At 40.5% G+C, this 21867-nt stretch overlaps 2 protein-coding genes across 2 annotated transcripts in view; one reads left to right on the top strand and one right to left on the bottom strand.

Annotated features, from left to right (window-relative positions):
- The first annotated feature begins 1389 nt into the window (after nt 1-1389).
- On the top strand, nt 1390-8474 carry clul1 (clusterin-like 1 (retinal)). Its single transcript, XM_080861865.1, has 9 exons — nt 1390-1419; nt 3547-3682; nt 3865-4013; nt 4104-4274; nt 4759-5194; nt 5524-5646; nt 5730-5944; nt 6553-6731; nt 6940-8474. The coding sequence occupies exons 2-9, from the start codon at nt 3580-3582 to the stop codon at nt 6953-6955; spliced, it is 1392 nt and encodes a 463-aa protein (XP_080717991.1). The 5' UTR covers nt 1390-1419; nt 3547-3579; the 3' UTR covers nt 6956-8474.
- A 330-nt stretch (nt 8475-8804) lies between these two features.
- Nucleotides 8805-21867, bottom strand: part of yes1 (YES proto-oncogene 1, Src family tyrosine kinase) — a 32285-nt gene continuing 19222 nt past the window's right edge. The window contains exons 5-12 of the mRNA XM_080861864.1: nt 20986-21089; nt 20223-20372; nt 18754-18909; nt 14761-14940; nt 12999-13075; nt 12036-12189; nt 11420-11551; nt 8805-9134 (exon numbers count right to left, since the gene is read on the bottom strand). Coding sequence (XP_080717990.1) covers nt 8926-9134; nt 11420-11551; nt 12036-12189; nt 12999-13075; nt 14761-14940; nt 18754-18909; nt 20223-20372; nt 20986-21089 — 1162 coding nt within the window. The 3' untranslated portion in view covers nt 8805-8925. The remainder of the gene's footprint in view (nt 9135-11419; nt 11552-12035; nt 12190-12998; nt 13076-14760; nt 14941-18753; nt 18910-20222; nt 20373-20985; nt 21090-21867) is intronic.

Below are 21867 nucleotides of genomic sequence, written 5' to 3'. Positions count from 1 at the left end.
TAATCTCTGTCTGTCTTCCACAGCATGTCTTCCTTCTCCCACCCCTCCCTGAGCCTGGTTCTGCCGGAGGTTTCTTCCTGTTAAAAGGGAGTTTTTCCTTCCCACTGTCGCCACAGTGCTTGCTCATAGGGGGTCATATGATTGTTGGGTTTTTATCTGTATGTATTATTGTAAAGTCTACCTTACAATATAAAGAGCCTTGAGGCAACTGTTGTTGTGATTTGGCGCTATATAAATAAAATTGACCTGAATTTCTCAATGAGTAATTGTGTGCTTGAAATCTTACACAGCCAAGTGCCATTTTATACATTCAACTGTTTTATGTTGAGCTGAGCCATGGAAGGACATGGGAGGAACGGGTTTGCCCTGCAGTGTTATAGGAACCAGGTGCAGAAGGTGTCAGTGAGGCTGAAGCACTGGCTGTTTTTGATTATTATCCATAAGGACTCTATTATCTGGGTCACACCATGCAAAGAGGGCACATTTTTGAGAATGATGGGAGCAGCAGTGAGAGAGTCCCTCGCATTTGACCAAGAATGAAAACTTTTAATGGAAACAGCTTTCTGCTGAGAGGAATGTGTCCCTTTACTAAAAAATAGGCTGGACTGGCTTCTATTCATATAATATATAACAGAGTGTACTATTCACCTTTTTCACCTGTGCCAGTATAGGTTATGAGATCAGTCCGGCTCAGGTTAAAAAAAACCCAAAACAAGCTTAACAACAGAAAGAATAACGTGTAAAGCTCAGCTCACTGTGTGTGTGTGTGTGTGTGTGTGTGTGTGTGTGTGTGTGTGTGTGTGTGTGTGTGTGTGTGTGTGTGTGTGAACAGGACTGAGACAACCATGTGTGCTTGGTTGACTGGTTAATGGTTAATTTAACATTAATATTTGTGTGTGCAGCAAACATTTCCAAAAGCCTTTACACAGATGTACAGCTGCTGGCAGATGTAATCAGAATTTGCTGTTGATTCTGAGACATTTTGACTCTTTTGTGGTTATTTAACTTGAATCCCTTCAGGGACATCTTCTCTACACCTCATATAAAAGCCAGCCACAGAGTAAACCTCGCTCAAACCTTTCAGCCTCTAATGTGCACGTACAAGACTTCTGGCCTCTGATGTCTTGTCTGACATGTGCCGATACCCCATTACAACATTTGAAATAAATACATTTTTCTGGTTGTCAACAGTACGTTTGATGTGACTAAGCAGTCTCTTGTCCAAAACAAACCACTCAGTCAGTGTGACGACTGCTGGATTAACGGGCATCAACCTCAAGCAAGGACAGTAATAGGATAAAGCTGAAGTGGAAAGATTACCAACAGATCTCGTCAGGTCAAGATATCCTGACGAGATCTGTCCACACCGAGCACTTTGTTTATTTCGGTCGACAGAGAAGCACCTTCAGTCTGCTGCTGGTGAGTTGTGCCTCATGTAATCGCTCTGTTGTTGTTATGTTTGTCTTTTAGTTAATCAACACTTCTTCAGCTAACTTTTATCATTAACGCTTTTTCTAAGTGAAGTCGGAAATTTTCCATGAGCTGTGATAGCACAGCAACAGTTGTAGATAGATAGATACTTTAATTATTGCCATAAATAAAATTCAAATATTCAGCAGCTGTATTTAAAAATTAACCTAAATTCATAACCATAACCATAAATAATGAAATCATGTTAAAAAAAATTACACCATTCTTCCCCCTTTTTTTACCCACTCATCCTGGATGTCAGCTGGCAAAGGGCAAAAAGTGAGATACGCCAAGGAAAAGACAGGAGTCTGTTATTGAGTTATAGTTGAATCAGTTTAAACATATTTTAATAAAAACTGGAGACAGTAAAATAGAATAGAGAAGCTATTTTTAGCACATCCCTAAAAAGTTCATCCCTGTTTACTGTAAATCCCTGCTGCATGCCAAATTGTAACTCACGAGGCTTATAATTGAGGCACAGGCTCTAGAAAATTCAGGCAGATGATTTAATTGTTACCAAACTGGCAACCCAACTCAAAACAATTCAAAAATGTATTTTTAAAGTTTCCTCTTTTGTGTATCCTTGTGATTTTATGGAGCTTAACCTCCTGACACAACAGATGTCCCTGTCGGAAACACAGCTTGCAAAATTTTTGAGCTGAATTTGACCCTACGGTGCCTTTTGCTTGGTGATCACCGCCTGCTGCTGACCTCACACTGGTGCTGCTTAAAGTAAAAACTAAACTCAGTCAGCCAAATGAATAAAAAGATAAGAAAAGAAAAAGGGCAAAGCCTCCTCATAGAGTCATAACAGGCTACACCATTGCTCTAAACAATATAAGTTAAATTTGTTTAAATGCAGTAAAGTATAGTGATCACTATTCTGTGCAGGAAACTATTGGTGAAATGTTAACAAATATGGTAACTGAGAAGTAAGTATGAGAGAGGTGGGATTTTTCGCACGATCTGACCCTGACCCTAACCCCAACCCTTTAATAAACGCTAAGCAGAATTGATATTGTCCTTGCAACACTGGAATTTCATAAATGCACGAATGGCTTGGTGCGCCAAAGAATAAAGTCAGAAGAATGTGATTGGTCACTTGCAATGTTGATCCTGGAACAACATTTACTATGTTGTTCCAGGATCAACACCAACACGACGATATAAGATCATCCGGATTTTTCAGCGCCTAGTGGCTGTGTAGCGCCACCAAGTGGGAGACTTCTATATGACCACGTTAAATCAGGCTCACGCTCACCCTTAAATCCTGTCGCCTTTGTGGCTGACTAGATAGCACTTATTGTTTTCTTGAAAATGGATAAAGATGGATTTGTGTATGCAAGCACAAATAAGTCAAATTGTTAGATTTGAAAGCAAAGAAAAGAAAGCCTAAGAAAAAAACTCCAGAGAGCACAAACCTCCGCCTCGGCAGCTCACTCTCTGGGGAGTAGTTACATTTAAAGGGAAATAAGTATATTCTTTATATATTCATGTTATTTTCATCGTCCTTTTTAGAAGTTTGTAGTGCAGTAAAGCCAAGTGCAAAGTGCAGGTGTTCACCATCTTAATATACTTGACATAATTTTGAGTATAATTGTTATTTTGAGTATTTTTTATTTTTGTGCATATAGTTCACATGTGGCATTCATTTCATTGACTATTAAAACAATGGAATGTTTAAATGTTTAGGGATAAATATCAAGTTAAAAAGGTTTTAAAATACTCATGAACATGCTATATGTATTAAAGTTGTTATCAATTTAAAGTATTATAACTTGTAATTGTAATGTACATAAAAAATAAGATTTAGCTGTACTCAAAAAGTTCTTGTCAGTCTCAAAACTGACATTTGAAGTAACTATGTGTAGCATTATTTGCATATTAATCTAGTGACCTTAAATGAGAGGTCACCATGATGCCATGATTTGCTTACTCATCTTTGCAAAACGATCTCTTTGATAACAATCTTAAAGTTTATGCACAGATAGGCTCTAATTGTGTTTAAATCTCAGTGTCTAAATGTGAGTCGGTTTCATACGTAACCCCTAAATCACACTTGGTATATCCTGTCAGACTTTTTATTAGTCGCTGTGACAGAGCTCCAAAATGAACTTCCTGCTGGGTTTAACACTTTTGTTGGTGACGCTGGGTCTCCTCGATTCTGTACCTACGGATCAAGGTGAAGGCATCTCAGAGGACACTTTAAAACGTGAGTTTGCAGAACAGACACTTCCAAGTAGATTTGGTTCATCTAATTATTCTTTTGTTCAGAAATATTTGTAAGTGACTTTGAAGGAAATGTGTTTCTTGTTCTTAATATTAAACTTTTAGGGTTTAATAGTGTGTTTATGTGTAGACTAAAATGCACTCAGTTTCCTTTTGTTTTCTCAGAGTTGTCACTGGGTGGTGAGAAGCTTGTGGATGAGGAGGTAAGGAGAGCTTTGTATGGGGTGAAGCAGATGAAGGAGGTGATGTGGAGGAATGAGCAGAAGCATGAACACCTGATGAGGTCTTTGAGAAACAGCAGCGAAAAGAAGAAGGTTGGATCCACGTTTGATTTCCTGCAAAAGAAAATAAAAGATTCAAGTCAATGATGAAAACATATTAAAGAATCCTATTTTGACCACCAGGGGGCAGCAGAACTAGCCAAGGAGGTGACTGAGAAGCTAAAAGAGGCAGAGGAGCAGTGCAAAGACTCCCTGCAGACTGAGTGGGAGGACTGCAGACCCTGTCTGGAGGATGCATGTAAAAACTTCTATACCTCCACCTGCCGCAGGGGCTTTGCTTCTTTCCATACTAAGGTATGCAGACTTTCATGCCCTTCAAATAATGCTGCTAGAAATAAAGTTACATGTTCTCAGTTGAAAAATGACAGTTGTACAGTTGGCGCAATCTTCTCCCACTGACAGACTGTTGTATTTTCATAACAATGCATTGAATAACTTTGTCTGAAGTCGCTTGAATAAATTAGTCAGTAATGGGAGTCATAAAAATTGAGTGCAAATCCATTTTAAAAATAGATACATACTGAGACAAAAACTGAAATATTATTTTATTATTTTATTATCATTAATTAATTTTTTTCATTGTGTATTTGTTATAATAGCGTTTTTGTTTTGTATATTAACAATAAAACAATACCTCAAAATAAATCCTGATGTTTGAGTAGTAGATGCTAAATTCAGCTAAAACGGGATGTTTTTGAATTATCTCCCAATCCTGAAATCACAGTTGTTCTATTCTATTCTGTGAAATGCATCAATTTCCATCACTTCTGTTTTGTAGGTAGAAAACTTTTTTAAAAGAGTTTCCCGGCGCTTTGGTCCCCGTGAGACCAACTTGGAAGCAGGGGACATTCTGGTAAACCAGGATAACAACACAGACACAGAGATCGTCCAGATGGAAGACTCCTTCAACCGACTGGTCAATAAAGTGGGAATGCTGGTGAACCGTAGCGTCACCCTGGTCTCTAAGCTGAGCAGCAGGCTTGACAAAGCTCTTCAGAGAGCCTTTCTGAACAACACCGATATCCTGATGGAAGAAACCACCTCTGATCCCTACGACCCTGGCCGGGACTCGGGCTTCCTGCAGGGTGTGGGACTAGAGGAAGTACTGGAATCCTTCTTTGACTTTGCTAAAAGTGTGGTGGATGAGTTTGGAGCTGTGGTGACCCAGGTGTTTGATGATATCCACAAGACAGTGGAGGAGGAGAAGAAGAAAGGTAATGATTAAGCCGAGCAGTTTGCCTCACGTGTGCCAGTGAGCGTGTGCCAAATATACAAAAAATGATAACAGCTGCAGATTTCTCTGGTTCCATCTGTAAATTTATAGAGCTGCTGCTGGAATTGGTTGGAATTAAAATATGCAGATTCCTTGCTCCCAGTGTCACATGGTTTGGAACTACTGAGTTGAAATCATTTTAAATGTAATTGAACAAATTTCAGTGCATTTTCTTATTTGTAAGTTAACTGTACAGACTGAGTTTTATTATTCTTAGCTGTTCCATAAAGTGTTAGCAAACTAAAAAATAAATAAAAAATTCTGTTGTAGAGAGGGAAAGTCTTCCTCGCTTCCTGCAGAACAGGAAGCTGTGCAGAGCCCTCCGCAGACAGACATCAGAGTGCTGGCAGCTACAGAGCGAGTGTGAGAACTGCCAGGGAGCTCTGCTCACAGGTGAGCAACCACCAGCCTCAACCTGGACGTTTATTCGAGCTGACATTTTGAAACTTAAAACTTTATCTTCTTCTTGGCTCCAGAGTGTCCCAGTGTTCGGGAACTGCACGTGGAGTTGGATGACGTTTCTCAGCTGCTGGAAATCTCCAAAGAGCAGTTTGATGAGATCTTGTCTATTGTCCAGCACCACACTGATGAAACAGTCAGTTGGCTCAGCAACATGTCGGCTGTATACAGCTGGGTGGCTCAGGCTGTGAGCAACAGCAGCGCTTCACAAAATATCTTCCACATCACCAAGGTGAGGAGGGATGGTGGAAGAGGTGGCAAAGCTATGATGAAATATGAAATAAAAACAGCAGATATGTTTTCTTAAAGAGAAATTTAAATGGAGGCATATCCACAGAGCTTTTGTCATGGAACTCTTAAATCTTCAATAAACTGAATTTAAATCGCAAACATTTATAAAATAGTAGAAATACTTGGTGACAATGGGGGAAAAAAAACCTCCCTTTCAACAGGAAGAGACCTTTGGCACAACCAGACTCAGGGAGGAGCGACCATCTGCTATGCCTGGTTGGGTGAGGGAAGGAAAATAGGACAAAAGATAAAATATAGAAGAGAGCCAGAGTTTAATTGCTAATGATTAAACACAGCAGTGGAGAATAAATGCACAGAGTGAAAAGAGACGAGTGAAGAAGAAATGCTCAGTGCATCACGGGAAGCCCCTCCCCAGCAGCACTCACCTATAGCAGTGTAACATAGGAATGGTTCAGTCATCTGATCCAGCCCGAACTTTAAGCTTTAGCAAAAAGGAAAATTTTAAATCTGATCGTAAAAGTGGAATATTTATTGTATATGCCACTGCAAAGGAGTGCTTGATGTAAAATGACTTCTTCCACTCTCCAGGTGGCGCCAGAGAGCCACAATGAACAGAATGAGGCTGTTCGTGAGACCAAGGTGGAGGTAAGCATCCTAAACTCTCCTCCGCTTACCCTCACCGTTCCCAGCGAGCTGGAGCTGCAGGACCCAGCCTTCATTCAGTATGTGGCTCGAGAGGCTCTGGAGAAGTACAAGGAGATGGTCAGGTGAGAGCCAGAATGACTGAACCCTTCACCCATGCTTTTGTCAGTATCACTTGTCCTTTTTTTTTTTTTTTTTTTTTTTTTTAAAGAAAAAGGCAGAAATGTCATTAGATAGCAAGGCTGAATCTTTCTGAAATATTGATGCAATATTCATCAGTTTTACAACGACGGTGGAGATCATTTAGGTATTGCTTTCTCTGCTTCTTTACAGGTTTGAAGAGGAGTAATACTGCAGTGTGCAACAGTGAATACAACTCGAGCATGTTTGTATTGTAGCCATCATCTTGTTGAAATCTACAAATGTCAAATCAAAGTCAGAAAGCATCAGTATTCAGTAAAGTAAAAAGAAGCATAAATTTAAATGAATTTTTAAAAATAGCCACGTTTAAGAAAACATCTGGACGTCTTGGGTCCGACTCTTCAAGAAGATCACTGCAACTCGTCAAGAACACAAGTAGTAAAAGTAACCTTTGAGTAAACCTTTTATTTTTTTTCCTGTACAAAAATCATTATTAGTAACTTTTCTCATTCATTTCATTATTCATGTCCCTACTAGTTCAAGTCCCCATGTCTTTATGTTTAAGAACAATCACACATGTTCTTTGAGTGATGAACAGAAAGAATTACAACAACAACAACAAAAAGTTCACATCTTTGTAGCTTTCATACTCCCAAATTTCCCCATCACACACACCTGGACAGAGAATGGAAGCATTTCTAAGAATTTCTTATTAGATTTTGATCTGTAAAAGCACTAAAGCCCTGTCTGGAACACAGTGTGTGCCAGGTGTCTGTTTTGTCTGTCTGTTTCTATTTAACTCGCACACGAAGTGATATATCATCTGTACCGCCGGGAACTGAACTATGAAAATCATAGGAGAGCGGAGCTGCTCACATGCAAATACCACTGGAGATGCTTCATTAAACATCACCACACGCACGGCTTTGCATAGTTGCATTTCAAACCTATGAGAATACTTGATTGAGGTTGTAGCTTTGGATAAAGCTTTTCCCTCCAGCAAAATCTGAAATGAGGACAGTGTCGATCTGCACACAGTCCCACGTATGGCGACTCCTGCACCGTCAGTCACAGCGCTGCAAAATTCGACTGTGTAGATGTGTGCAATAATGAAGAGAAATCTACAAGAATCTTCTGTAGCAATCAGAGCTGTACAACAGGGAAAGAAAGACAAGAAGCAAATCTTATAGAAAGATGAAGACAATCTTAATTAAATTTCACAGCTGAACTGTCTAATCTTTTCTTTTCTTATACAAAACGTTAATCAGGAAAAACTGTTTGCACTTGTAAATTAGCAAAATACCTCTTTATGATTTCAAGTCCCAGATTAAATGACAAAAAAAGAAGAAAATTTCATTTTGAGATTCAAACAACCCTGTTAAAAAAGAATCATATAAAACACTTGTTATTCCTGCTTCTTCCACCTCGTCACACCTGCTCAAATACACTTTTTATACATACTGTATGTACATCTGCGGTCATCTCTCAGTACATTCTTGCATCCATACGATACCACCGTTTTTCCTCCTCCATTTATTCCACCTCATAATGCTCCACACTTTACAGTCAGAGCACATACGTAACATCTCACACAGTAATTGGGCGCCCACTACATACATATGGCTGACAAATTAAAGGAAATACTCGAATCCTTTGCTCCTTTTGTGCCCACTGAGTCGCCGTTTGTTTTTCCTTTGATTTGTCAGCAGTCTGTTCTTATCAACCTACATATTCATACCAAACTCATATACATATAAAAGCTCTCACTCGAATATCAAAGACTTTTTGTTGTTAAATTTAATTTAAAAAAGATGGTGGATTGGAGGAAGGGTAGGGGAACTTCTCATTTAAAAAAACGTTCATTAAAAAAATGCATCCGCGAGTAACCATTCATTTGAAAATTTGGATCACAGTGTTGTGGCCAGCCTATATGGATTATTGTGATATGCACAGTTCTCAGAGTTCAACCCTCTTGGACATTTCCCCACATATTTGGCCCCCCAGGTACATAAGGGACAAACCTCTACTTCCTCTACATCGGGTATGTCAGTTTGGAAAAGTTTGTAAAAAAAAAAAAAAAAGTATTTTCTGCAGCTTCAGCAGAAACGTTGGTTTTCCTGGATTTTGATCTCTGCCGATGTACCGCGGTTTGCCAGAGTTAGTCCCAGATCCTCCCGACTAGAGGTTGTCTCCTGGCTGATACTGTGGCTCTGTGGCTGTGAAGTAGTCTTCTAAAAAGGACTGGATGTACTCGAAGGTCGGCCTTTCATCTGGCTCCTTCTTCCAGCACTGCTTCATCATCTCGTGCAGTGAATCGGGGCAGCCCTGTGGGCAGGGCATGCGGTAACCTCGCTCTACCTGCTCGAGTACCTCTCGATTCACCATGCCTTAAAGGAAAAAAAAGGACAAGAAATACAATATAAATGGACAGCCATTATATAGTCAGGTTATCCAAACATTCATTACAAAGGTACTTCATACATCTATTCATTTATTTGATCTAAGTAAGGCAGTGGGATTGTAATCGTGGAAATTTACACTATAGACACACAAAAAGGGAGATTATCGCACCATCTAACCTATGTGCCGAGTGAAGCTGTGCACTCTGATGGATGGGAATAAAATTTCATAAATTGGTGGTTTAATATAACTCTAGACGTTTTTTATATAATTTATTTTATTTATTATGGTCATGAGAAATACATCTTCAGAATTTCTGAAGATCTCTCAAAGTTTTTCTTTGGACATTAGCAGCTTTTCCACTAATTTTCACTCTAGTCCTTGTACGGATGTATTCATTTATTTTTGCCTTTGAAGCATTCAAGCACAAAAAGGCACCGAGCTCAAGGGATGAACCAATGTTGAGGCTACACATACTGGACCAATTGATTGCAGTTACATTTAAATTGTATGTTTAAGGCACTTTGTTACAAACAGACTGGCAGAAAATAAATTAATCTTCTCAATCTCTTTAGTTGAATGGCCAAAAACAGATTGCCAGGCATTAGAGCTATTAGCTACTAAATAAATAAATAAATAAAAATTCTATAGTATCTGAAAGTTGTGTCTTTTGGAAAATATCCAGCCAAGACTGGGTGCGCGCACACGCGCACACACACGCGCACACACACGCACACGCACACGCGCGCGCACGCACACACACACACACACACACACAATCAACTAATATAGTTTGACTTCCACATCAATATGACTTCTCTCTGTGGTTATTTGAAAAACCATATAACAGAAGGAGTCTTCCAAAGTTTTCTGGTCAAGAAAACTAGTACAACTTTTGATTAGGAAATAGCTCAGTGTGCAGCCTGACTGTAGAAAGCGCTGCTGTCATACAGCTGACAGCAGGATTAAATGATTAAATGCCCACGCAGACCACTGTGGTACGGGGGGAAAAAAACCTCAATGACCCAGTTGGAAGTTCACTCATTATTTCCTGTTAAGACTTTTAGTCAATTTTAAAACACATACAGGGAGATAAGACTGTTAGCAGAAATAAACCGATACAGGTGCTCCAGCGCTCTCACAGAGAAGTCTGCGTAGCTTCCTCCAGTTTACTGGTTTACTCGTAAAACTGAACAACAAGAAAACAAACAGAACTGCTCCAGCTCCGCGTCCCAGTGTCACAGATTTCTTCCCAAGACAGGAAGATCGTGATCATGAACTCTGTGACACAGCACAGAAACAGCTCCGTGGGGAGCTCAACTGCAGCTAAAAGAGGTTATGACACAGAGTCAGCGGCATGGTCACAGCATAGCCGCATCCTCCCCCCTCCATCTCTCTGTGGGAGAGTGGGGATCAGATTATCTCACAGTCGGAGAGGAGAGGAAAAGCCCCGAGCAGCTGCTGAGACCAGGATGTGGTGGCAGCAATGTGTCGGCTGCTGAGGTGGTAGAATGATTTACATCTCGCATGTTAAAACCTCAGCTCTAACATCATGTCTGCCTATTCGGGTAACAGTAGATACCTATACACACACACTTGATATAAAATGGAAAAGAAATGACACATCACGGTCCAGACACTTGGTCTAACTGCATCCAAATACATCTGCACTGTCTAGCATCGAATTCAAATAAGAAGAGCAGACCATACATGTACAGTTAGACACTTTATGGTTTAAAAAAATGCAAATAAGTGGGTTCAACCCCCTGAATCTGCAGCTCTGGGGTGAAATAATTAGAGGAATGATTTGCACTGAAACCAAGAAGGCCACTGGAGCCAGATGGACCTCTACAAGACATCGTTAAGTCGTCCATATGGCATGCTCTGTAATCACTGTCAGTTTAACACAGTTCAAGGCACACACTGCAGTACTGATCTCATACAGCAGGGGGCAGAAACGAGGTGGAAGAAAGGGATAAGAAGGGGGATCACACATGCAAGGGTACTTTGCCAGTGACTGACAAGTCACTAAACACCTGAGATGACTCATATCAGATCACATGTGTGGATTTCTATTCTAATTCACAGGGTGAAAAAGCCCCAGATGACTGAGGATGACAATAGCGTGCTGGAAAATAATCATGACGCAAAACTGTCTCCTGGGGCAAACCATCACGAGAACTCCATTCAGCTGAACAAAGGAGGAGGGGCCAAAAGCATCTACAGCAAAAATTAAAAGTGCATTACATGTATCTGCGTGTGCTGTCTTTACCTGGATATGGTACTCTGCCCTTGGTCACAAGTTCAGTCAGCAGGATACCGAACGACCAGACGTCTGATTTAATGGTAAAGCGTCCATACAAGGCAGCTTCAGGTGCCGTCCACTTGATGGGGAATTTAGCACCTGGCAAAAAAGAAAAGGAAACAGCGAGGCGAGTCAAGCATGGGCAAAGAAAACATCAATAAGACTGCTGAATATTCCTCAGTTGGTAAATCAATAATTTAAACTTTTCAAATGTTAGAAACTGTGAAAAAGCAGCACATCCTCACATCAGGATGCCAAATCGGTCAACTGATTAGAAACGTTAACTGATTTTTTGAACCACCCTTCAGCTCAAAAAAATGTAAGCATGTGTAGCCTAAATGAACAAAATCATGGTTCATGTAGCGGGCCTGCAAATTGCATTTTTAATTATAGCTAATATCAAAATCTGCTGTGACATTTTCAGGTTCAACTCAATTTATTTAAGCTCCAAGTCCTGTATTAAGCAGCAGTCATAACTAAATAGATCAGAGCAGGCACTGAGAGGCCCAGTATCAACATGTTCTCTATTTATAGTCAGTGCAGACAAACATGCATCCAACTGCATCCGCTCCCTGTCACACACCTTGTCTGGCGGTGTACTCGTTGTCCTCGATGAGCCGAGCCAGGCCGAAGTCAGCGATCTTACACACCAGGTTATCAGCGACCAGAATGTTGGCAGCTCTCAGGTCCCTGTGGATGTAGTTCATCCTCTCAATGAAGGCCATGCCGTCTGCAATCTGGGATTAAGTTGGATTGGACAGGACGTAATGGTGTTATTCTAACAGCTTCAGAAAGCAAAAGTGCGAGCATGAAAAAAGGACGTTTTATTTTCAATTATAGATCAAATAAACATAGCTGCATTTAGGTGTCAAGAATACACGAAGACAAAACTCAAACAAGGCACTCTACACCTGTAACAATGACACCAACAGCATCTGGATAAACATCCTGAACACAGCCATTCGACACCATTCTCACACTTGTTGTAAACTCCCTCTGAGGCGTCTCTGGGTTTCAGCCTGTTTCAGTTTTAATTCCCCCCCAAAAAAAGGAAAAGAAAAATTACTACTCTGCAGAGTGGAGAGGGAGCCTGTGAGCGTGAAGAGGCAAATTAAGAGCAGATCACAGTAGGTGACTGAACCAGCGAGCTTAAATGGCCTCTGGTGAGCAGCGTTTAAGTGCTACAGGCAGTTAAGTGGGGGACAACGAGGGGAGGCACACGCAGCGGTGAAGAGCTGTCGGAGGGGGAGAGGAGGCGCACATTGTTGCACAGGAAGCGGCAGAGAGGGGAAGGGTAGATTTTAAATAAATTATGCCAGCCAGATGGAGAACAAACCGAAACCAGTATTCACAGGGCGTGAATATTTGACTCATGCACACCTACACACACGGCTGGAAAGAAGCCCGCGTGGAGCTTTCTCCGCTGCATTGCTGATGTATGATAATCTTTCCCCTCAGTCAGAGTTAAAAGAGCAGCCGGGCAGGGAAGAGACACGGGGAGCTGCTGCACCTGTGTTAGCATTTAAACACTGAGTTTTTATCCTACCTGTGAAGCCATGTCCACTAGCTGGGGAAGCTTCAGATACTTTCCATCTCCCTCCTTCAGAAAGTCCAGTAAACTACCTGCCAGAGTTTAGAAGACTACTGTCAAGAGAATCAATACATCTGTCTGCAACGTGTATAAAGACAACACCAAAATAAACAGAAACAGAAATAACCTGGAGGCACCGCGACTGTTAAAAAGTGAATACAACCCTTCAAATGAACTGTGATGTGTTTTTAAAGGCTGCTGGACTGTGGGGGATCCAGTGGTGCAGGGGTGAGCAAGTTGTTGACTGGAAGGTTTGTGTGTGTTTAATGGGGTCAGATTAAGAATGAAATACTTATTAAATGTTGATGGAACTATCTGGCTGTTCTAATCACAGTTCTGTACCAGTTAATGAGTTCAAATTTTACCTTTTTGCTGCTCTTGTTTAACATCTGCTCAAAAAATAAATCAATCAATCAGAGTGAAAGGAGTGGCTATTGATCGCTTGGCTTAAGTATAATCTGTGTGACAGCTCTAAAAAGAGCTCTGAGGCCAGGGATAACATTATATAAGCTCTGAAATAATTTGCATTTACTTTTCTGAGGTTAAAAGATAAACAGAAGATCTTTTATAGAAACACTCTAATAGAAAAATTGACAGACACAAATTATTATTCCAAGAGGACGTCAGTTTTTTTTTTATTCTTTGAAAGGTCTGTCGATATTTTCACTTCTAAGGTTTACACAAGATATGTCAGACTTCCTGCCTCACTCTTGGAGTGGAAAAAAAATGTATTTATCTCAAAGCTGCACTCAAACAAGCTCTGCATAAACATACATTTTCTTGCCGCTCTGACTCTCTATGCCACCACAGTGGATTTAAATCCAAATAAACAAATCAATTTGTGCTTGAAGGGAAGATTTTTCAGCTTTAATTCAGAGGTTTTACAAAAATGAATGCATGAAGTGTTTGGGTATTATAGCCATTTTTTATACACAGTCTCCATTTTCAGACAACTGACTGAGGAGCAGTTTCGTGGCCAGGTGAGGCGAGCTCTCCTGTTATTTCATGCCAAATGAAGCACACATCTGAAGTTGATTCAAAGTGATTGTCTTTTGATTTTTAGTGTTATTTTAACTACAAGCCCCAAAGAGACGTCACTGCAAACAGTATGGGCACGTTTGGCTGGCTGTTCCTAAACAGTTTATGGATGAAAAAAAAAAATGAGTCACAGCACGACTCTTTTATAATATACTTGAATGTTTTAGATCATATTATATTATCACTAACAGAAAATTCATCATCATCTACGGAGATCAACCACTCATGACTTCTATGGCGTTCCACAGGGCAGTTGTCTTGATCCATTATTTTTCTCCTTATACATGCTGCCACTTGGAAACGTCACCAAACAGCAAAACATTTGTTAGCATAGTTGTGCAGTCGATACACAGCTATCTGTAGAGCCAGGCGACACTGATTTAATGAGCTTTTTAGCACTGTGTTTAACATATGAATGACTGCAAATGCTTTAAGACTAAATTTCATTTCTTCATTTCTTGGCTCTAAAACCAAACACGATTTGTGTGTTTATTTGTGTTTATTTCTGATGGACTGTTTGTTTATTTAAATGTCTGTTTTCATATGGGTTCATATGCTTTAGTTCCTGTGAATCTCTTTGGAACCTCTGTGTTATACTGGGCTATACAAATAAATTTAAGATATACATTCTTTGTGTGCATCGTCATAACTTCTGGTTTGGAAACTGAACAGTTCTTACCTTTGCCCATAAACTCAGTAACAATGTATATGGGCTCCTCAGACACCACGGCATAGAGAGGTACCAGTTTGTCATGCCTCAGTTTCTTCATGATCTGAGCCTCCTGCAGGAAAGCCTCTGGAGACATGGTGCCCGGCTTCAGGGTCTTGATCGCCACCTTAGTTGTACCGTTCCATGTGCCTGAATATATATGAAACAAAATGTGAATGATCACTTATTTACTTTGCAAAAGTAAATACTTTGCTTGAAAGATACAGAGGAAATACACTTCCAATTCATTAAAAGACTAAAAGGCCCATTTTCTAACCCTTTCACGTGATTAAAAAGTCAATCCTAAAATCACTTGGACCTCTGGCAGGGCTCCCATGTATGGAGAGAACATGGCAGCTGAAATAATCGGCCACTTCCTGATTGAGAGCCACTTACTCACACCCTGCTTACATACAATAAGCCAAGGCAGGAGATCTACTGCTTTCGTTAGAGGGCTGAGCTTCATGAATGAATCATAGCGAACAAACTCTGCGTGCACGCACGCAAGCTGAAGGACAAAGTAAGACAATGATAATATCTATAAGTAATAACGTGAGGTGGGGAGTGCATAGAGAACATCATCTAAAAAAACAAAAACACACGAGCAGCACGAACTGCAGCTGAGCAGAAAACCATCACGAAACCACGAAACAGTGAGTGACAGAGAGGGATTCCTGGGATTGCTCAGTGGAGGCTTGCAGGTCGAGGCTTGCTGCAGGGCAGGCTTAATTAAAGACTCAACGATGAAAGAAGAGAGTCGTGTTCACTCAGAGGCCCCCGTCTCACAAGCAGGCCAGTGAAAAGAAGCGTAGGAAGTGACCTGTGATTACTGGAGCTGTGTGTGTGTGTGTGTGTGTGTGTGTGTGTGTGTGTGTGTGTGTGTGTGTGTCTATGAAAACCCACAGGAATCTGTAATCAGCTCTGACATCAGTACGTGTGCCGGTGAGGCAGCAAAACAGGCCCACTCCTGACGTTAAAACACTAACATAAATCAGTGTCATTTGTTTTTCACATTAACTCTACATAAGTTTCATATTCATGCGCATATAAATCATGCACATTGGGCATGTTTGTAGGCCCTAATGACTGTGTGTGTTTACGTCCACAAAGTTGTTCCTGTTCTTCACTAATTCATAAGTGTTTGTGTCAAACACCTGGACTACAGCGGGGATTTATGTCTGCAAGTTGTTAACATCGGAAGTACTGCTCGAACGCACGGAGGCCACTGGTTTATCGCAATGTATCCCTTAACATCGCCATCTACAACCCTGTTAATAATTTCATTAATATGAAAGTGCAGAAAACAGAATGCAATGACCCACAAATCAAATCCCATATTTAATTGAAAAGGACACAAAGACAACATATCAAATTTTTAAGACTTTTTCGAAACGCCGCGGCTCATCGTGGTCATGTTTACAGCTCTGCTTCATCACCTCGTCCTCAAACAGCAAATTCTTTGGAAACATGGCTCTGAGTAAAGTTCCTGTTTCTGGCAGCCTTTCCAAGTATTTCTGACATATTTCACACAATAACTATTCAGCTACTAACACATTTACGTAGGCGTTTACTGTGTCGGGAGTACTTTTGCAGGGAAACATCCTCTTTTTCTGTCTCTTTGTGGTTTGAATAAACTGAGTAAATTTGAATCGACAAAAAGGGAGGGGAAAAAAACAGCATCTGTTTTATATTTTCAAATGTTATCTTGCTCTGTTAGAGCAGAAATGGATCCAGACAGATGCAAGACAGCAACTTGTTTATTCAATTTGTACACGCATAATAACAAAACAATAAAACCCCAAACAAACAAAAACAAAGTTGCTCCTCCTTGGCAAGAATTCCCCTTCACAGTCAGGATGCTTCTATACTACTACTTCCTGTATACAGGGAGTGCAGAATTATTAGGCAAGTTGTATTTTTGAGGAATAATTTTATTATTGAACAACAACCATGTTCTCAATGAACCCAAAAAACTCATTAATATCAAAGCTGAATGTTTTTGGAAGCAGTTTTTAGTTTGTTTTTAGTTTTAGCTATTTTAGGGGGATATCTGTGTGTGCAGGTGACTATTACTGTGCATAATTATTAGGCAACTTAACAAAAAACAAATATATACCCATTTCAATTATTTATTTTTACCAGTGAAACCAATATAACATCTCCACATTCACAAATATACATTTCTGACATTCAAAAACAAAACAAAAACAAATCAGCGACCAATATAGCCACCTTTCTTTGCAAGGACACTCAAAAGCCTGCCATCCATGGATTCTGTCAGTGTTTTGATCTGTTCACCATCAACATTGCGTGCAGCAGCAACCACAGCCTCCCAGACACTGTTCAGAGAGGTGTACTGTTTTCCCTCCTTGTAAATCTCACATTTGATGATGGACCACAGGTTCTCAATGGGGTTCAGATTAGGTGAACAAGGACGCCATGTCATTAGTTTTTCTTCTTTTATACCCTTTCTTGCCAGCCACGCTGTGGAGTACTTGGACGCGTGTGATGGAGCATTGTCCTGCATGAAAATCATGTTTTTCTTGAAGGATGCAGACTTCTTCCTGTACCACTGCTTGAAGAAGGTGTCTTCCAGAAACTGGCAGTAGGACTGGGAGTTGAGCTTGACTCCATCCTCAACCCGAAAAGGCCCCACAAGCTCATCTTTGATGATACCAGCCCAAACCAGTACTCCACCTCCACCTTGTTGAGTCGGACTGGATCTCTCTGCCCTTTACCAATCCAGCCACGGGCCCATCCATCTGGCCCATCAAGACTCACTCTCATTTCATCAGTCCATAAAACCTTAGAAAAATCAGTCTTGAGATATTTCTTGGCCCAGTCTTGACGTTTCAGCTTGTGTGTCTTGTTCAGTGGTGGTCGTCTTTCAGCCTTTCTTACCTTGGCCATGTCTCTGAGTATTGCACACCTTGTGCTTTTGGGCACTCCAGTGATGTTGCAGCTCTGAAATATGGCCAAACTGGTGGGAAGTGGCATCTTGGCAGCTGCACGCTTGACTTTTCTCAGTTCATGGGCAGTTATTTTGCGCCTTGGTTTTTCCACACGCTTCTTGCGACCCTGTTGACTATTTTGAATGAAACGCTTGATTGTTCGATGATCACGCTTCAGAAGCTTTGCAATTTTGAGACTGCTGCATCCCTCTGCAAGATATCTCACTATTTTTGACTTTTCTGAGCCTGTCAAGTCCTTCTTTTGACCCATTTTGCCAAAGGAAAGGACGTTGCCTAATAATTATGCACGCCTGATATAGGGTGTTGATGTCATTAGACCACACCCCTTCTCATTACAGAGATGCACATCACCTAATATGCTTAATTGGTAGTAGGCTTTCGAGCCTATACAGCTTGGAGTAAGACAACATGCATGAAGAGGATGATGTGGACAAAATACTCATTTGCCTAATAATTGGTTTAAAATGGAGCACTGTAACAAAAAATAATTTCCCCCAGGGATCAATAAAGTATTCTGATTCTGATTCTGAATTCTGCACTCCCTGTACTGTTTACTGTAGTCCTTCTAGAAGCAAGCGTTGCCACACAGCAGCCATCTTGAAATGCCTCCAGGCACTTATTCAAGCACTTGTGCATCAATAAGGATTATAATAAGGGTTTATACTCCTACCAACAGCTTCCATTCAGGATTCTTTCAGTAGCATGTCTCTTTATTATGAAGTCTCTGCTGTTTTCAATCCCCATCTCCATATTTAACAAAGACATAAAAGTAGCGTCCTTGCTGTCAACCAATTGTGCAGGAATCAAAAACTACAGCCATCATTGTCACATAACATCTGGAGGGCATATAGATGAATTTTGCTTTGTCACTCTTTAGTGTGAGTGAGCACAATGAAAGATTGAAGCATTGGTTTCTGTGCCTGCAGGGCTGATTTCAATAAATAATATCATTCATACTGTGTGCTTGAGTATGGCTCTAGTGGCCTCTTACCCATCCAAACTTCTCCAAAGCAGCCCTGTCCCAGTTTGACCTCCAGCCGGAGTGACTCTCGTGGGATTTCCCAGGCATCCTTAGCTAGTCCCTGAGTTTGCGGCTTTACTGTGGGACACACAGTCGTCAGCCTGTAGCACAGACCATCCGCATGTTCTACACAGGAAGAAGTACATAAAAAAAAAAAAAGAAGGGGAATGAGTGAGTGAGTGAGTGAATGAGCTTTGATGCGGAGTGCTTTATCCACATGCAGTCCTGGCCACCAGCAGGTAGCAAACTAGAATCAAATCACAACAGATTTGATCCCCGTCCCCACACCTCACAGAAAAACTTTATTTCCAACATGCACTCCAGAAATAATCTGATTTTCACCATAATAGTATCCCGTGTTTTATTTTGATTTCAACTACACTAAAAGGCAAGAAGATCAAGGTTCTGGGTTTTTGTTTTTTGTTTGGCAGCAGCAGCAATCGCTACATCATGTCCTGCTGGAATTCTGCACACAAAATAGGGGAAAACAGAGGAATGAGTGGAAATCCAGCCTGTATTCAAACACTGAGCAGTTAAGATCCAGTGAAGATTTTCTCACTTGTTCCTGACTTTCTGTCTCCAGATCAAAGGCTACACTGCTGCAGAGCTTTGAGCCGTAACAGTTCTTTAAAAAAAAAATAAAAAATAAAAAAAAACCCCACACAGCAGCGAGTGATTTCTATCAGTTATGTGGAAAAATGCGGTCAACACAACCAGAAACGCAGTCTCTTTTAACAAACACTCTCTTTTAAAATAGATTTTCTTACAAGTTTAACAGGATTTGTGCAGTTCGCAAAAACAGTTTGTACTGAATGTGTTTACACACCATGCGCTGCAGTCGCTTTCTTTTAAGATACCAAAGGAGACCTTTAGAATGACTGTTTATCAATACTGTGCAGATTTCAGCTACATGAGACAGTTTTTTTTAAAAAGTGAAACATTTTTTGTATTCATGGCCTCCTCTGGCTTAAGTCCCAGTGGGTTAAACTTTTTTTTTTTTAGAACCTCGTTACTGAGTTACTGAGCTGTGACCGCGTCGGTGAAAGCGCTGCTTGTGACTAGTTCAGAATCACCATAGCAAAAAAGCCTCTGTAACACGCATACATATTCAACACATAGATCTGCAGCTGAATAATACATTTCCCACTGTGAGCACTGAATCTGCTGGTCTACACACTGTATGGAGCCAGAGTAGGAGGCAGGGGACTACTTGCAATGCTAAAACCCTTCAAAAGAATAAGTCTCTATGGTCTCAGTGACTTTTACATCACATCTGCCCAAATAACACCACTAGGCTTCATAAAACATGCATCTGAAAAAAGGAAAGAACAAAAAAAATAAATAAATAAATAAATCTGTCCAGTTATAAACAGCACTTTGTCTAAATGCGTTCCACACGTAAATAAGACGCCCGAGTGTGCAGAAGATGGGCAGCGTACCTGTGTAGTGTTTCACCAGCTTCTGTAATGACTCAAACTGCGCTCGTGTCGTGATGTAATAACCGCCGTTGTCCAGCTTGCGGATCTTGTAGTGTTTGACGTTGTCTCCCTTTACATCGTCCCAGTCACGGATGGACAGAGAGTACGCACCTTAACAATCCACAGAAATGAACTTAGATGTGTTGCTCGGGAAAATAAACACTCTAAAATAACTAAACCGATAAGAAATAAAAAAAATATTTAGCCACAGTCACAGATGAGCCTACAAATCTCATGAAGTCGGAAGGTGAACAAAGACATACAGATAGATCTATGGTTCTATTTTACAGTAAACTACACAGTAAAGTGATAATGGTGGGTCAAGTGACAAAGCATTACAGCCATTGGTATAGCTACGCTGCTAGTGTGTCCAGTTAGAGAAGGAAAATGAAACACAAAAGTGCCAAAAATTTCAATCCACCAAATGAGAACTTGAAGCACCGGATCTCAATATCATCCAGTATTTAAAAATGCTACACTCATTCCACGAATCAGCAGGTATCTGTGTTCCTGTGATGCCCCCAGCACTCTATAGAAACATCTTTCTAAATAAATTGTTAGAAAATGTGACGGGGCAAGCTAACACTTTGCTCTTGTGTCCAAATAGAGTCACTTATTGGTCCAAAAGAAGAAAATCGTCATGATGCTAAAGTTCAAGTTTAAAGGGAAAGGGTGACGTCTCTATACCCACGCCCATCTTTATGTCTGTTATAAATCATCCTACCTTTAGTCGTCTCACTCTCTCGTGCCAAGAAAGTTCCCCGCTGGTTTCCTGGAACCAATAAATGGCGTTCTGCATCTTTGCGGCCCATTTTACCAAAGTACCATCTGCCAAAAGAAATAAAGTCAAACAATCAGTCACAAGAGGAGAGCCCACTGTGATGTACTGCACACAATTTACATTTTCTCCTTCATATAGTAGGGATATGTTTTGTAGTGATGTGACAATATATTTGACATCAACCAGTTGACAGGTATTTATATGTGGAGTTAACAGTATTGCATTGAAAATAAGACAGGGGAAAAAATATAAAATATAATTTAAGGTAAAATAATAATCACTTGTTTAAAACTTTGCTTCAACAAGCGTTTTGCATGTTTCAATTTATAGTCATGTGAAAATAAAGTTATAAAAGATTTTGCAATCCTTTTAAAAACATATACCATGCTTTAATAGGTCAAAAGGTACAACCACCTTTAGCAGCAATAACTCGAAGGACTCATTTTCTGTACGACTTTATCAGCCTCTCACCTCATTGTGGAGGAATTTTGCCCCACTCTTCTTTACAGCGTTCCTTCAGGTTTGCATCTCAATCAGCTTGAAGTCTGGACTTTGACTGGGCCATTACAAACCTGATTCTTTTTATTTTCAGACATTCAGTTGTAGATTTGTTACTGTGCTTGGGATCACTGTTCTGTTGCACGACCCAATTTCAGCCAAGCTTTAGCTGTCGGACAGATGGCTTCTGACTCTAGAATATTTAGGTATATAAAGACGAATTCATGGTTGACTCAGTGACCAAAAGATGAACTGAGGGGTCTACTACAGAGGAGGTTCAAGAAAGCGAGGCTTTTTTTTGAATTAGCTGGCTCGGCAAAATAAAAG

Source organism: Rhamphochromis sp. 'chilingali', assembly GCF_963969265.1.
Source record: "Rhamphochromis sp. 'chilingali' genome assembly, chromosome: 16".
NCBI classification, from domain to species: domain Eukaryota; kingdom Metazoa; phylum Chordata; class Actinopteri; order Cichliformes; family Cichlidae; genus Rhamphochromis; species Rhamphochromis sp. 'chilingali'.
This window is presented reverse-complemented; position numbering and strand designations above follow the sequence as displayed.

Excerpts from the sequence above, each read along its gene's own strand:
- clul1 (XM_080861865.1), top strand. The coding sequence starts at position 3,580 with ATGAACTTCCTGCTGGGTTTAACACTTTTGTTGGTGACGCTGGGTCTC. Across the intron at positions 5,195-5,523 it reads GGAGGAGGAGAAGAAGAAAG|AGAGGGAAAGTCTTCCTCGC; the intron begins GTAATGATTAAG and ends ATTCTGTTGTAG. Across the intron at positions 5,945-6,552 it reads ATATCTTCCACATCACCAAG|GTGGCGCCAGAGAGCCACAA; the intron begins GTGAGGAGGGAT and ends TCCACTCTCCAG.